Raw genomic sequence first — 16,634 nt, forward strand, 5'->3', positions numbered from 1 at the left:
ATCAAATGCTTTTTCTGCATCTATTGTAGTGATCATGTGCTTTGTCTTTGCTTTTGTTGATGTGGTGGACCACATTGATTGATTTGCATATGTTGAACCATCTCTGTCACCCTGGGATGAATACATTTGATCAAAGTGTATGATCTTTTTTATGTGTTGTTAGAATTTTTGCCTCTATATTCATCAAAGATATTGGCCTGTAATTTTCTTTCTTGGTAGTGTCTGGTTTTGGTATCAGGGTGATGGTGGCTTCACAGAATGACTTTGGGAGTGTCCCCTCCTCTTCAACTTTTTGGAAGAGTTTGAGAAGGTTTGGTATAAGTTCTTCTTTGTATGTTTGGTATAATTCCCCAGTGAAGCCATTGATTCAGGAATTTCATTTGCAGGGAGTTTTTTTTTTTTTTTTTTTTTTTTTAATAGATTCTATTTCACTTCTAGTGATTGGTCTGTTCAAATTACCTATTTCTCCTTGATTCAGTTTTGGCGGGCTTTATGCTTCTAAAAACTTGTCCATTTCTTCTTGGTTGTCCAATTTGTTGGCAAATAATTGTTCATAGTATACTCTTATGGTTTTTTGTATTTCTGCAGTATCAGCTGTTATTTCTCCTTTTTCATTTCTTATTTTGTTTATTTGGGTCCTCTCTCTTTTCTTCTTGGTTAGCCTGGCCAGAGGTTTGTTGATTTTGCTTACCCTTTCAAAAAGCCAGCTCTTCATTTTATTGATTTTTCCTAATGTGTTTTATCTCTATTTTATTTATTTACTCTCTGATCTTTATTATTTCTTTCCTTGTGCTGACCTTAATTTTTGTTTGTTCTTCTTTTTCTAAGAAGGTGGTAGGTGGTAGGTTAAGTTGTTTATTTAAATAATTGTTGACCCATTGGTTTTTTAGTAGCATGTTGTTTAGTCTCCATGTAATAATTTTTTTTTCTCATTTCTCTTTCTGTGGTTGATTTCTAGTTTCATGCCATTGTGGTCAGAATAGATGCTTGAAATAATTTCTGTGCTCTTAAATTTGTTGAGGCTTATTTTGTGTCCTAGTATGCAGTCTATCCTAAAGAATGTTCCATGTGCACTTGAAAAGAATGTGTATTCTGTTTTTTGGATGTAATGTCCTGAAAATAGCAATTAAGTCTAACTGGTCTATTATATCATTTAGGATCTCTGTTGCCTTATTGATTTTCTGTCTGGATGATCTGTCCATTGATGTCAGTGGGGTGTTAAAGTCTCCTACAATTATTGTATTCCCATCAATTTCTCCCTTTATGTCTGTTAGTATTTGTTTTATGCATTTAGGTGCTTCTATATTGGGTGCATATATGTTAATGGGTGTTATGTCCTCTTCTTGTATTGATCGTTTTATCATTATATAGTGTCCTTATTTATCTTTCTTTATGGCCTTTATTTTACAGTCTATTTCATCTGAGTATTGCTATCTACCCCTGCTTTCTTGTCATTTCAGTTTGCATGAAATATCTTTTTTTCCATCCCCTCACTTTCAATCTGTGTGAGTACCTCACCCTAAAGTGGGTCTCTTATAGGCAGCATATTGTAGGCTCTTGTTTTATTATCCAACCTGCCACTCTATGTCTTTTGACTGGTGCATTTAGTCCATTGACATTTAAGGTAATTATTGATAGATATGCATTTACTGCCATTTTAAACCTTGTTTTCCAGTAGATTTTCCATTTCTTCTTTGTTCCTTTCTTTCTCTTTTTCTTTTTCTTTCGGTGGTTTGATGGTTTTCTTTTGTGTTATGCTTGAGTTCTTTTGTTTTTGTTTTTTGTGAATCTATTGTATGTTTTTTGATTTGTGGTTACCCTGTTTTTCAAGTATGTTAACCCATTAGTATATCTACTTGCTTTAGACTGGTAGTCATATAGGCTCAAACACATACTTAAAAAAAAAAACCCTACATTTTCTTACTCCTCTCCCCCACATTTTATTTTGATGTCCTCTTTTACATCTTCATGTTTATGCTTTTGCTGTTCATTGTAGTTATCATTGCTTTCACAAAGAAATTGTTTTTCTGTGTAATGCCTCATTTGACTGTGATTTTCTCTTTCCTATAGATTCTTGTTTCTTTTCTATTTAGAGAAGACCATTCAATATTTCTTTTAGGATAGGTTTAGTATTGCTGTATTCTTTTAGTTTTTGCTTATCTGAAAAATTCATTATCTCTCCTTCTATTCTAAATGATAATTTTTCTGAGTAGAGTATCCTAGGTTGCAGGTTTTTCCCTTTCAGGACTTGGAATATGTCTTGCCACTCCCTTCTGGCCTGCAATGTTTCTGTAGAGAAATTAGCCTATGGGGCTTCCCTTGTAACTAACTCTTTGTTTTTATCTTGCTGTCTTTAGAATCCACTCTTTATCTTTGATGTTTGCCATTTTAATTATATAATATGTCTTAATATAGTTCTGTTTGGGTTCATCCTGTTTGGGACCCTCTGTGCTTCCTGCACCTGGATATGTTTCTTTCTTTAGGTTTGGGAAGTTTTCAGCCAAAATTTCCTCAAATACATTTTCAATCATTTTTCTCTTTCTTTTTCTCCTGGGATCCCTATTATGCATAGATTGGTTTGCTTTATATTATCCTATAGGTCTCATATATTGCTTTCTTTTTTTTTTTTTCTGTTTATCTTTCTGTCTGCTGTTCTGATTGGGTGATTTCCATTATTCTATCTTCCAGTTAACTTATTCGTTCTTCTGCATTCCTTAGTTTGCTATTTACTGCCTTTACCTTGGCTTTCATCTCAGCAAATGAGTTTTCTAATTTTAACTGGCTCCTCTTTTATAGTTTCTAGTTCCTTGTTACAGTGATCTGCATTTCTATCAATAGGCTTTCTTAATTCCTTCAGTGTTTTGTTGTTGTTTTGTTTTGTTTATTTTGGCTGCATCATGAGGCTTGCAGGATCTCAGTTCTGCAACCAGGGATTGAACCCAGGCCGTGGCAACGAAAATGCCGAATCCTAACCGCTAGACCACCAGGGAACTCCCCCTTCAGTGCTGTTATTACCTCCTCTTTGAACTTGGGATCTAGTAGACTGGAGAGGTCCATTTCATCGTTTGTCCTTTCAGGGACTTTCTCCTGTTCTTTTCATTGGGAGTGGTTCCTCTGATTCTTCATTCTACTTATATTTCTCTGATTCTGAATTTAGGGGAAACAGGTATCTACTGTGGTCACGAAGGGCTGTTTTTATGTGGGAGTATCCCTGAGTAGCCTGCATGAGTCTAACAGTTTTGGTGCGAGGGCTGTTTTTAGTATGGATGCCTGCCACATTTTCCCTCAGTGTGTGCTGGCTGTTATCCCCTTGATAGGGGGTGTGATTGGACTTGTGGTGACCAGAGCCTTCACTGGATGTTGAGCAGGGCCTCCTCTTTGCTCTGTGGCTGTCATAGCCCTGTCAGGGTCAAGGTCTGCTCTTCAGTTGTTGAAGTAGAAGTCCCCAGATCCATTTCTGAGCTGTGGTGTGGGGTAGGTGGGGTTGAAGTACCTCTGCTGGGAAAGCCACTGAGTATTCCTCTGTGGGAGCTGTCCACAAGGTAGTGTGCTCTGGTGTCGTGTGTCACCTGTTGTGTGCTCACAAAGCACACTGTTGTTGGCACTGCCCTCCACCCCACCTCAGCCATGGGACTGCAGGCAATCAACCCAGATGTCCCTCAGGCACTGTGTTCATAGGCACCAGGACCCACAGTAGTCACATACAGTCGTGCCTCTGAACCCGCTGTGGGCACTAGGGAATCAGTGCAGACTCTGGCCCTGCCTTCGCATGTGTGTGCCTGCAAAGCCCACAGCTGCTAACTCCAGACCTGCCCCAGCCATGGGAGCACCAGTAATCCGCGCAGATGTCCCACAGGTGCTGAGCTTGCAAAGGTGCTGGCAGCATAAATCCATCAAAGTTGCAAAGCCTCTGGACAAGGCTCAGATTTCAGCCCGGCTTCTGAAGTCCAGCAACCCCTGGGGACTGGCTCAGATTTCAGCTCTGCCTCTCCATGTGGGCAACTGCAGCTTGATGCTCCCAGAGCTCATGGAGGTGGAGCTGTGCCTGCTGTGAGGTCACTGGAGAATGAGGCTGCTAGTGTAGGGCCCTGCCGCTCCCTTTGCATGCATTAACAATGGGGCTTCTATGGCGGACCTAGGCTTCATCCCGTGCACACCCCCATTTGCGGCCCAGGCCACACTCCAGCCCCTTTGGGCTGTCTCCATGCAGCCAACCCCAGTCCCCTCCCCAGGTCTGTCCGCTGAAGCCCGAGTTTCAGCACCTAGTCACTGTGCACACCAACAGATGTGCATCTCAGGCTGGAGTGTGCAGCAAGGTGGCCAGGACCATTTGTGCTGGTCTCTTTCTGCTCTGCCTGCTGCAAGCCTATTGCTGCACTCTCCTCTGAGCCTCTTAATCTCCCTTTCTGTCCCGGCTGATCTCCCAGCTGGTGAAGGGGGTTCCCAGGGTGAGGGAACCTTTCCTCTCTCACAGCTCCCTCCCAGGGGTACAGGTTCCATCCTGATTCCTTTTTTTTTTCTTTCGTCCTACCCAGTTATGTGGTGATCTTTCTTGTAGTTTTGGTTGTATGAGATCTGCCAGTGTCCAGTAGGTATTCTGTGAGAATTGTCCCACATGTAAATATATTTTTGATGTATTTGTGGGAGGAGGTGAGATCCACATCCTTCTATTCTGCCATCTTGATCTCTCTCCCCAGAACTTGTTTTAAAACTGTTCAGTTGATCTGCAACAACTCACTTCAATAAACACACTTTTGTAAGTCAGCCAGTGTTGGCTCCTCACTTTTGAAAGTCAAGCAATCACAGACAGACTCATGCAAATAAATATACCACTGAGTGCCAACCAGTCAACAGTCTCACCTGAGTAACCATGCTTCCCCAAAACACTTTATAAATAAGATGAACATTCTGCTTTGCATAGAGAAACTACACCTGACCAGATAGCTCTCCCTTGTAGTAAGCAATCAATTCATTTCTGTCTTTTTATTTCAGCTACTGAGTGGTGGTCTCATCATCCTTTGACATTTTCACTGTATAATTTTTTTTTTACCTTTGGAATGTTCAATGATATGAATATATTACCTATTCAATAAAAAAATAAAATTTAAATAAAAAGATCTTTGTCTCAGAAATCCTTCTTGCCTATGACTTCAGAAGTCAATGACATCAGCAAATGTTATAAAATGTCTTAATTTGCTCTTAACTAATTCCTTTGTTAAGTGAAAGCATGTGTAGCAGACACAATATTATTCACAGATTAGATGCTGATTTTGCACCATGCTTAAAAATGTGAGATTCACTAAATGTTAGGTTAAAGTAGGATGTAAAAAGTTACTGGAACTATTCACCTCTATTAATAAAAATGGCAAAAAAATTATAGAGAACTTCTCAGAAAAAAAATTTATGAGGAATGTTAAATGATGTCAAAACTAAGGAACTAAACCAAAGACTCAATACACCCAAAACTTAAAATTTGTTGGTGGTAGTGTTACCCTCTGAGGTTGATTTATTTATAGAAAGGACAGATACTATTTTTAATTTATAAGCAAATGCATTGTTATCTAATTGTGTGTTCTAAAACTATTAAATCCTTTATTCTAAACTTTATTAAAGGACACAAAAATAAAAAATTTAATAAATATGCCTAATTTTTATTATTCCTCTGGTTTACTGTGAGTCTTATTCAACTTTTATACCTTATCATGTTAATAAATAATAATAATGATAGCTAATACATACACAGTGCTTTCTATGAGCCAAGCGCTGTTCCAAGTGTTTTACAAATATTAACCCAAGGAGTACCTCTGTAAAAAGATCAGAATTCCAGTTCTCATCCAGACATATTCTCCTTATTATATGAGAGTCTTTATTCTATTAGGACAAAGAGTCTCTGAATAGAAATGAAATTTTAGCAACTCAAATAGCCATCGCCAATTAAGAAATATAATTTTTTATATTATCAATCTTTTTCCTGCAATATCATATGCTCAAACTCCTTTTGTTCCTGAATTACTTAAATGTTGGCAGTAACTAAATTTCAGGTAAGAACTTGTATAAACTAGCAGAAACATACTGTTGCGCCCAGGATTCATTCACATTTTGAAGTTCAAGGATTTTAGAGCCCAATTCAAAAGTCCTGTGTCAGGAAAATGCTCATGGGGTAAAATATTATGTACATTAAACCCACTGCAAAACTTCAAGATTGTTTTACCTCTGTCAGTTCCAGAGCTTTATTGTAGCCCATAGAGTGTAGAGTTACCCAAAGGTCACGAGGATCTCCTTCTCCATCATTGGCTTCCATTAGATTCAGATCCATAAAGCCCTGTCTTGTTAGTTCATTCTTCTTTGTATCGAAATTCTCTGTCAAAACAACCAAAAGTTTCTTTCTTACATAATTTTAAAATTCATACACTTACTAAAATGTCTATTATATATTAGTATTCACAAATGTTTATTTTAAAGGAGGCCTTAGGAATCTGTGAGCACTACAAAAGTGAAATAAGAATGACTCAAAACATGTTTGAGAGATACTGTTCTAATTTTCCACAACTCAGCATAAGCACTGTCACAGTGCATGATTTAGTTTTTCAACAAGATCTGAAGTCAAAAATAGTGCAAATATATTCCAAAATCAGAGGAAACTTTAATTTTTCTGGGTAAATACCAACCTGCCTGCTTATCTAAAGTATATACTGACATATATTTCAAAAATTAGTATATGTGTTGCCAAAGCCAGCGCTGTATTTCAAAAATTGAAATGCTTCTTATATATTTGCCACTTAAACCCAAATGAATTTGATGTAATACCCCCCAAACTACTGGTGTTTCAAAAGGGAAATGTGGATGGTGCCAGGTTTAAGGAGACTGCTATATTCTTAATTGCTTTAATTTTAACTGAATTGTCCACTGGTCCCTAAAAAACTGTTAGATAATGGGGAACACTTTGGAGTCCATGAATGTCCCAGACAAATCTAAGTACATCCATTTTAACATTGTTTATAAGCATAAATTCATGGAGAAATATCTAGATATATATAATTCCTGAATGTTTCTATAATATAGATAATAAACAGCTACTCATTTTGGATTACATTCTGTTAATTGTCGTACAACAAAGAAAGATCTTATTTTCCAACTCCCATCTGTAATATACCCAAGGAAAATGGGTACTCTTATTTGAGATATCTCTTTTGTACACATTACTGTGAGAAAAGAGGCAGAGACATAACTGTTTAAAACTGGTTCACTGATTAATAGTTTAAAATGTTTAGAGTTTGGAAAGTGACTCATAACTTTTGTAAGGAAAGAAAGTAAATGTAGATTAAATTAGATCATAGAAAGACATGGTAGCCACTAAAATGGAAGCTGGAGCTACTAAGTAGAAAAGCAAGGTGAAAAAAATTAATATTTGATATATAATACAAAGAAATTATTACTTTCAAGAAAAATGTATCTAGATACTATGCTATAGAGACTATCAATAATTAATCTACTTTTAAAACTTAAAATGATCAATTCTACATTAAGTTTTTAAAGTTTATTAATACCCAACTTCAAGACTTACTTTAAAGCTACAGTAATCAAGACAGTGTGGTACTGGTGACAGATGAGACAAACAGATCAGTGGAACAGAGAACTCAGAAAATACTCATACAAATATATTCAACTGATATATGACAAGGGAACAAAGAGAATCAAAATATTATATCATTAAAGTTACAGGATGATTACATCCTCCTAAAAATAATACTCTATTATGTGTGTTATCAATCTTGTTAATTGAAGTTTACTATTATAACTCAATATACATTTCTTGTTACTGATTACAGTATATAAACTTTCAGTTAAAAAGAGATGTATTTTTAAAAACATTTATATTAATAATATTTCTATCTTACTTGCTGTTTAGATAAACAGACTTATCAGACTCCTCTCTGGCTCACTGACTGCCAAGCTTAGACCATTTCAAGAACCAGAGGATTAGGACACATTACTATCCCAGTGACAGCAAAATGTGAGTTAATCTCTCTCCTGACTGCATTCTAGCCTCCTCAACTTCTTGTTCTGTGATCTATAGTTGGCTGTGGCTTTCTGGCTTTCCCCTTTGACCTTTTAGTCCTCGGCTTAAATATACAAACTCTACCCTCTTCCCAGACTCCTCGCAAGTGACAACTGACTTCGCCTCACTCTCAGTATTTTTCTTTGCCTATCTTAGCATTTTTGGCTTTTATACGTCCATCGATGGACTTTCTTAATTCAACTCAAATACAAAAAACAAAAGAATTCTTAACATATATAAACAACTTCCTGGAAACCTCTTAATTTTTAGTAAAACTCTAGCCTATTAGCTCTTTGCTGCCCTCTCCTGGGCGCAGTTTGGGTCTCTCAACCACTTCAGTCCCTTTGCTATCAGAGCTAAGACAAAGTTTTTTACATTCTAAGCTCCAAAGAACATAGAAATTATGATTAAGTAATTCACATTTTCTTTTAACTTGAGTACTACACCAACTACCAATTTAAGGAAAATAAATGTTTAACTTTTTATGGTCTACAAACAATGCTACTACTTTTAAACTGTCTTAATTGCTATAATATTCCATGGAGAAATTTGACATTTCACTTCTTAAGGATGAAAGGGTGTGTGTATGTGTATATGTGTATATATATATATATATATATATATGTTTTACATATCCATTAAGAAAAAGAAAAGTGCTTACCTCTGCAGACAGCCCAAGCATCTTCATCACATTTCTCACCACTTGTTCTCAGTTCAAAAAAATTATATTCTTCAAGGCTAAGAAGACCATTTCCATCTAAATCAATTACTTCAAATATATCTGATAAAGTTGACCTAAAATTACAAAAAATAGCTAATTATTTTTCTCTAAGGCAACGAGACTGAAAAAGGTTTCTATAAGGATAACTTTCAAAAGGAAGTAATATAAAGGCATTAAACAATATTTGTAATGATCTTATCTACGAAACAGAAACAGATTCACAGACACAGAGAAGAGACTTATGGTTGTCAAGGGGGAGGGAGAGTGGGGGAGAGTTGGATTGGGAGTTTGGGACTAGCAGATGCAAACTATTATATATAGAATGGATAAACAACAAGGTCCTATTGTATAGCACAGGGAACTATATTCAATATCCTATAATAAACCATAATGGAAAAGAATAAAATAAAAAACAATATTTGTGAATGATAAAATTAATGTATCCAAATATATATTTTACTCAGTCTAGTATTACATGACATAAACAAGTTTCCAAAGCAACCACAGCATGTCAATATGTAATAGGAACTCAAAGAGAAGTTCCCTTCTTCTTTTCTCCTTTCTCCATCTACTTTCTTCTTCTTCTCTACCTGCAGCCAGATCTTACTGTGTACATGTAGGGTATGGGAGAACTACCCTATTTGGATTTCATATTTGATAGCTATCTAAGTCACTAGTGCAACTAGCAGGACCTATTTCTAGTGGACGAGAAATCAGTAGATACGCAACTAAAGTTGACTTGCCAAATGTATGGAACCCGGAAATGAATGGCAATCCCAGACCTATGAGTAGAAGGTCACTTTCAGATGCCTAGTGGATGAGCTGAAATATTGATTAGAATCTGGGGTTGGGATTTGCAGCTAGCCAAAGGAAAGGATGGAAGACAGGCTACTGAAATATATCCAGTCTAGATGTTATAGCTCTTAACTTCAATAAACAAAACTTACCTAAATTCCTTTGTGAGAAATAATTCCCCTGTTTCATCTCTATATACAAGTTGGGCTTCTTTTGTTATTGGTTTTATTTCTTTCTTCAGCCTGCAGCCAGTTGTGGAAGGAATTAACCAGTAAATTCCAGGTCCTAGTTCACCAGTCCACCCAAACATCTTTTCTCAAAAGAATTTTAAAAACAAACAAACAAACAACCACCATGAGTCTTATTGACTTTTAATCTTTCTTATGAAAGGGAAGCATTAGAAATAGTTTCTTTTTTTACCAATATTCACCAATTCTATTATGGTTCTATCAATGTTTTATAGGCTTCAAAATCTTTTTGTTAATGGTAAGGCTAATAATATTAGATGTAGTTCTTTATATATTTTAAAAACAAATGCCTAAAACTGTAACAGGTTAGAAGTTATATAACTTCTAAATCTTCCCAATAATCTTCAAAAATGCTTGTTATGCAAATATTTCAACAGGAAGCAAAGAGAAAAATCTTAGAGTAATTTTTCTGGGTTATAGTTACCTAATTTGATTCAAATATAAATATATGATTTGTAATTCAGATTTCTATGACACAACATAAAAATTAAATATATCTTAAAAGAGTTCACTATTTGTATGAATTAGCCATATTTGTAAAAATATAATTATGTGGACAAAAGCACTGGAATTTTACTACTATTTATGTAATATGGACTATAAAACAAGAAGGCAGAGTCCCAGATAAACCTACCTTATACAAAATTCTTTTCCATCACAGGATATTTATAATGAGTGCCAAGACATTTGTATAGGAAAACATTTTATTCTCCTGTTCTATAAGAAAAAGCAAAATGGCATCCCTCTATGATCCTTCTAGGTGCTTTCTGGAGCCCAATGGCTTCCTATAAAACCTAGGGATTGTCTCTGTCAAATATATTAAACCTAAGCATTTCCTAGTCGTGTATAATATCTAAGCAAGTAGCCATTTGCCCTTCAGCACAGAATAACCCTAGGGAATTCTGTCTGGTATTGTGTCTAAAACTCCTTTCAAATCCCAGGTTTATTTTAGGTCATCCTGGGGACTCATATACAAAACAAAGTTGCCCATCCAAATTCTGGGTTCGGCCCTATTTCTACCCTCACAAGTCAGAGGAACCATAATCATCCTAAAGTGACCATGGCCTATTTTGATAAAAGAAGCAATCCAATAAAAGTGAGGGCCATTTTGAAAACTAAAGATTGACCAAACCCATCTTTTGTAAATCATAATCTTTTAGATTGGCCAGATGTTGACTGATATCCAGGAGTGAAAAGCAGTTCTTGCTGTTTCCTAATATATGTTATCTCTTGAACCTCCCTTATCTCTACATATAAACTTGAACTGCCACAGTGGTTGGCAAATGGAAAGTCTTTCATGGGCACAAAACTCTTCGTAAAGAAAATAATTGTGAAACTAAAACTAAAAATCCTTTGTAAATATGACATATTAAAGATAAAAGAGGCCTATAGTAAAGAGGTAAATAGAAACTCATTCAAATTTTATTATAGGCTTGCTATGTACTAACATTTTTATACATGTAATCTCCTAAGAAAGTAATTTTAACCAAAACAAAGTGGGAAAGCTATTGTTTTAGACAATGCTTTATCTTGAATTTAACTTTGTAGTCAGTTTTGAAGAAGAGTTTAATCAAAACATTAACTGCTGTCATTTTATTTGTTTCTTGACTATAACTATTCTTGTCTGTTGGAAGCCAACAATAAAGACTTTTATATAACATTCCATCAGGGAAATGTTTGTCTGTCATTGGGCCTATATAAAGATTAAATATGATATTGCAGTAAGCCCTTGAATAGTATTATTCCTGTTGTTGTGTAGCGGATGTATTTTGTAGTCCTCATAAAACAAATAGCCACATTTATGTATCTGCCTCACATATTTGGCCTCTGAGTAAATATATAATTAGAAAAGATCAGAACAACCCCATGGGCAACATATAAAATCATTTGAAAGCATTTCTTCAGATCAATCTATTTTTGGACCCTATGAGTCAAGCCTGAGGATAGTAATCTTGAAGTTTTTCTTTTTTGCAATAGTAGTATAAGTAAGACAAACATCTAGAGGAACTTTTTCAAAGCCTTGAATTGCTTGTTATTTAGGGGAAAAAAATCCACTGGCACCAATCATTTTTATTGAGTATAACAAAAAAATGTTCACATGTGGGGTATCAGGGCATTAGAAAAGAGGAAAGTGAAGTACAATGTCACACAACTTATAAGTTATGAAGCCAAAATGGCCAATCAATCCTCAATTTTTATTTATTTATTTTTTTATTTAGCTGTATGAGGGCCTCTCACTGCTGTGGCCTCTCCCGTTGCGGAGCACAGGCTCCAGACGCGCAGGCTCAGCGGCCATGGCTCATGGGCCCAGCCGCTCCGCGGCATGTGGGATCTTCCCGGACCGGGGCACGAACCCGTGTCCCCTGCATTGGCAGGCGGACTCTCAACCACTGTGCCATCAGGGAAGCCCAATCCTCAATTTTTAAATCTCAGCAAATAAGAAAAAGTCCTTCACAATTAATAAAACATATGTAATATGAATAGTGATTACTGTATATACCTTAATTGGAAGGGAAGATAAAAAATTTTAAAATATATAGAAAAACTATTATTTTCCTCAAACTTGAGGTCATACTATATTTTTAACTAAACATTAGAATATAAATATGTATACCTCTCTATTTCGTAGTTCAGTAAAACACATGAGCTGTAGATTTGCTTGACTCTCATTTTCCTTAAGAATATACAAGGCAGTATCAACTGATAACCAAGGGGATGGTTTTCCTATAAACAAAAAAACCCAAACATATTAAAATAAGCAATCACTACTTACTCTTTCCTATTTAAAAAAGTAGTGGTTTCTTTCCCCTTTGGATTTTTTTTTTAGAAATACACATCCATTTTTATAAACATCACAGCATTTGCAATAAGGCATATACCTATACACAATGAAATTGTTAGAAACATTCTCTATATACACACTTTCTAAAAATCATCAGAAAGCTAAGGTTGCAAGGCAACCAAGTAGGCTGAAATCCAAGGACAAACAAACCCTTTCAAGAAGAGAGAAGATGCAAGCACTGGCTTACTTGTAAAGGAGAATAGGAGGAAGAGATGTTAGACATCATTTATATGCTGTTAACTCCAAAATTTGTATCTCCTGCTAGGACCTTTCCTCTGAACACTAGACTCATATATCCAACTGCCTATTTGACATTTCCACTTGGATTTCTATGTCTAAAACTGGCTTTCCCAAACATCTGAAAAAAAAAAAAACTGTCCATCTATACTCTTTTCTATCTCAGATAAGAGTAACTCATTCCTTCCAGTTGCTAAAACCCAAAATCCTGGAATCATCTTTAACTTTTCCCTTCTCTCACATATCATAATGAAGCCTCAGGAAATGCTATGGTTTGACCTTCAAAATATATCCAGAATCTCTACTTCTTGTGCCCTCGACACCCCAGTTCAAAGCAACACCAGTCCCCTCTTAGAATTCTGCAATAGAGTCCTAGCTGGACCCCTTGCTTTCTGTACCTTCAATCTGTTTTCAATACAGCAACCTGACTGCTCTTGTAAAAATATGTCAGATTATGTTCCATCTCTACTTAAAAATCCTCTAATGCAGTTGAAAGTTGGAAGAATGTTGCTCCCACCCTAGCAATGAGAAAAAATGCATGAAATACAAAATCATAACATTTCTTGAACCTGTCAGAGCTGAGGTCACAGGACAACCAAGCAGCCTGAAATCCAAGGAAAGACAGACCCTTCCAAGGAGAGATGAAATGCAAGCACTGGCTAATCGGTGGTGGCGCACAGGAGAATAAGATGTCAGGTATATAAGTGGAAGAAAAGAGAGCAGAAGAGATAAAGATGGAAAATTATCGAAAAGTAATGAGACAACAAGCCATAAATCTAAGAAACTCAGAGAGCCCTTAGTAGGACAAATACCAAAAAGATAAACACAAACAACCAAAAAAAAAAAAAAACCTCCCCAAAACTCAAAAACAGCATCAACAACAACAAAGAAAACCCAAAAAACACCAAGACACGTATTCAAACTATTGAAAATCAAAGATGAAGAGAAAATCTTGATGGCAGCCTCCTAAGGGTTCCTCTTTTCTCTCAGAGTAAAAGTCCAAGTTCTCATTATGGCAAAAAACAAAACAAAACTCTACCTGATTTTTGTCCTTGTTTCTCCCTGTCCTCATCCCCTACACTCTCTCCTTACTCACTTCAATATACCGACTCTAGCCACCTTGTTGTTCTTCTAACACCAAGCACACTCTCACCTCAGAGCCTCTGAACAGAGGATTCCCTCTACCTGTCACTTCCTCCACTCTTCACCCATCCCCTTCCACCAGCCCTACATCCACAAAACTTACTCCCTTGCCTCCTGTGGAAGACAGCAAAAATGGCGATCCCTCTCTGTATCCACAACCCCTTGCAATGTGACTTCGTAGCTCTTCCATCAAGATATCAAATCTATTTCCCCACCTTGTAAATCTGTACTTGCCTTTTGACTTGCTGTGCACAACAGAATGTAACAGAAGTAACGTGCTGGTTCTGAGCCCAGGCCTATTGTGCTTCTGCTTTCTCTCTTAGATTCCTGTTATACCATAAGAACAAGGCCAGGCTAACTTACTAGAGGGTAAGAGCCTATAAAAGGCTGAATCAAGTTGTCTCAGCTGAAACCCATACAAAGGAAAGAGCCCAGCCAAGATCAGTTAAAGCCAGCCACCAGCTAACCTGCAGCTGATCAAAGATGCATGACTAAGCCCTAAAGAGAAAAGCCAAGCCCAGCTCAGACCAAAAGAACTGCTCATAAGCAAACAAACATTTAATTGTTTTAAGCCACTGAGTTTTGGGGTAGTTTGTTACACAGCAGTTGATAATTAATACACCTCTTTCAAAGTCTGCTCAAATGTCAACCTCTAATGAAGCATACACTAATACTCCCTTTCAATGGCAACTCATAGTCCCTCGTATTCACAATGCCCCTTTTCCTCTGTTTTTCCCATAGCACTTATCACCTTCTAACACACCATGTCATTTACTATTTATTATGTTTATTATTTATTGTTTATTTCCTCTACTAGAATGTAAGTTCATAAGGGCAGGGATTTTGTATTTTTTGTACTCTGATGTACCTGTATCTTAAGCGCCTAAAATGATACTTGGTTTATAAGGTCTTCAATAAATATTTGATAAATAAATGAAAAAAAAATCTTCATAAGAATACAGAGAATAAACAACTACATTGAATTTGCAGACCTATCTTGATACTTTTATCTGAAAAATAACTATTGTAATTGTCATTTAAAAGTATCAATTACCAGGGCTTCCCTGGTGGCGCAGTGGTTAAGAATCCACCTGCCAATGCAGGGGACATGGGTTCAAGCCCTGGTCCGGGAAGATCCCACATGCAGCAGCGTGATTAAGCCTGGGCACCACAACTACTGAGCCTGTGCTCTAGAGCTCATGAGCCACAACTATGGAGCCCGTGTGCCACATCTACTGAAGCCCGTGCGCCTAGAGCCCGTGCTTGGAAACAAGAGAAGCCACCGCAATGAGAAGCCCACGCACCTCAACGAAGAGTAGCTCCCGCTCACCACAACTAGAGAAAGCCTGCGCGCAGCTACAAAGACCCAATGCAGCCAAAAATAAATAAATAAATTTATAAAAAAATAAAAATTAAAAAATTAAAAGTATCATTTACCAAATGTTGTAAGTGTCCTACAAGATATACAGTGAAAACTTTCAGAATCTCTACTTTAGAAGGGAAAAGTAATGTAAGTGGGGAAGCATCCTCTAGTAAGTAGATGTTTATATGTAAACATAATAAAAGAAAAATAAAGATTGATACTTAGAACAAAAACATTAAAAGGATATCTAGGGAAAGCACCCATATAGCCATTTTTCACTAATTAAAAATTATGTAATAACCACTGTAGACACAAGCAAATTATTAATTTTTATCTAGCATTGATGTATAGAAAAAGAATATTACATGGATATGAAAATTATTAATAAGGATTGTCTAAGTCATATGACATAGCACTTTGAAGGTATTCAAAAATACCTGCAGTTCATATTTGTCCCAAATTATGCTCCTATATACGTTGTCTCATGCATATTAATTTAAAAAATTGATAAATGGAAAAAGCTAAGGATTTATTAGCAGATAAAAAGTTAATTCTATGTCAAAAGGAAACCAGGTAACATTTTGTTCTCATTTTTAAATAAATTAAAAGAAAAATACTTTAAACATGTACAAAAACAATTTACTTTCTTTGCATAATATAACACAGTCAATGTACAAACAACTTTCTTTAAGTGTATTGCAATATGTAACCACATGTTTCTTAGGCAGATCATTTTCTTCACTAACTAGAACCATCAAATACTTACATAAGTATTTTCAAAGTGGGCATAAATTGATATTTTTTAAAAAATACAGAAAATTTAAACTTGCCTTCAGCTTGACTCAGGTTTAATGGCTTAATTGTTAGATAAACCAGGGATCTCTGAGCTATTTGCATCCTATATTGATGACTAATGATTTCACCATCTTCTTCTAAGAAAAAGCAACCTTTTGATTGTACACATTGCCACTCCTGAAATGAAGGAAAAAATTTTTATTTTTATATTTTTATTCAAACAATATTTATTACAAGTTTCCAGCATGCAGAGCAATGAGAAAAAACCTAGGGAACAAATAAAAGAAATGTCAACTAGAGCCAGTGCCCTCCAGGAATTTGCAACATCATTAAGAGGCAGCATTTAGATAATAAAAAGTTAGGAAAAGATATAATGGAGAGGAGAAATATGAAAAATACAGTTCATGAGAGCTGGAGAAGTACTGAAACAA

At 36.0% G+C, this 16,634-nt stretch overlaps 1 protein-coding gene across 3 annotated transcripts in view; it reads right to left on the reverse strand.

Annotated features, from left to right (window-relative positions):
* EFCAB7 (EF-hand calcium binding domain 7) overlaps positions 1–16,634 on the reverse strand; it is a 50,823-nt gene that overhangs the window by 11,965 nt on the left and 22,224 nt on the right. For all 3 annotated transcript variants that reach the window (XM_007127917.3, XM_024119966.3, XM_007127916.4), the window contains exons 7-11: positions 16,239–16,380; positions 12,438–12,547; positions 9,728–9,885; positions 8,721–8,854; positions 6,212–6,360 (exon numbers count right to left, since the gene is read on the reverse strand). In XM_007127917.3, the coding sequence (XP_007127979.1) occupies positions 6,212–6,360; positions 8,721–8,854; positions 9,728–9,885; positions 12,438–12,547; positions 16,239–16,380 (693 nt within the window). The remainder of the gene's footprint in view (positions 1–6,211; positions 6,361–8,720; positions 8,855–9,727; positions 9,886–12,437; positions 12,548–16,238; positions 16,381–16,634) is intronic.

The sequence above is a fragment of the Physeter macrocephalus genome, chromosome 4, assembly GCF_002837175.3.
Source record: "Physeter macrocephalus isolate SW-GA chromosome 4, ASM283717v5, whole genome shotgun sequence".
Taxonomy (NCBI): domain Eukaryota; kingdom Metazoa; phylum Chordata; class Mammalia; order Artiodactyla; family Physeteridae; genus Physeter; species Physeter macrocephalus.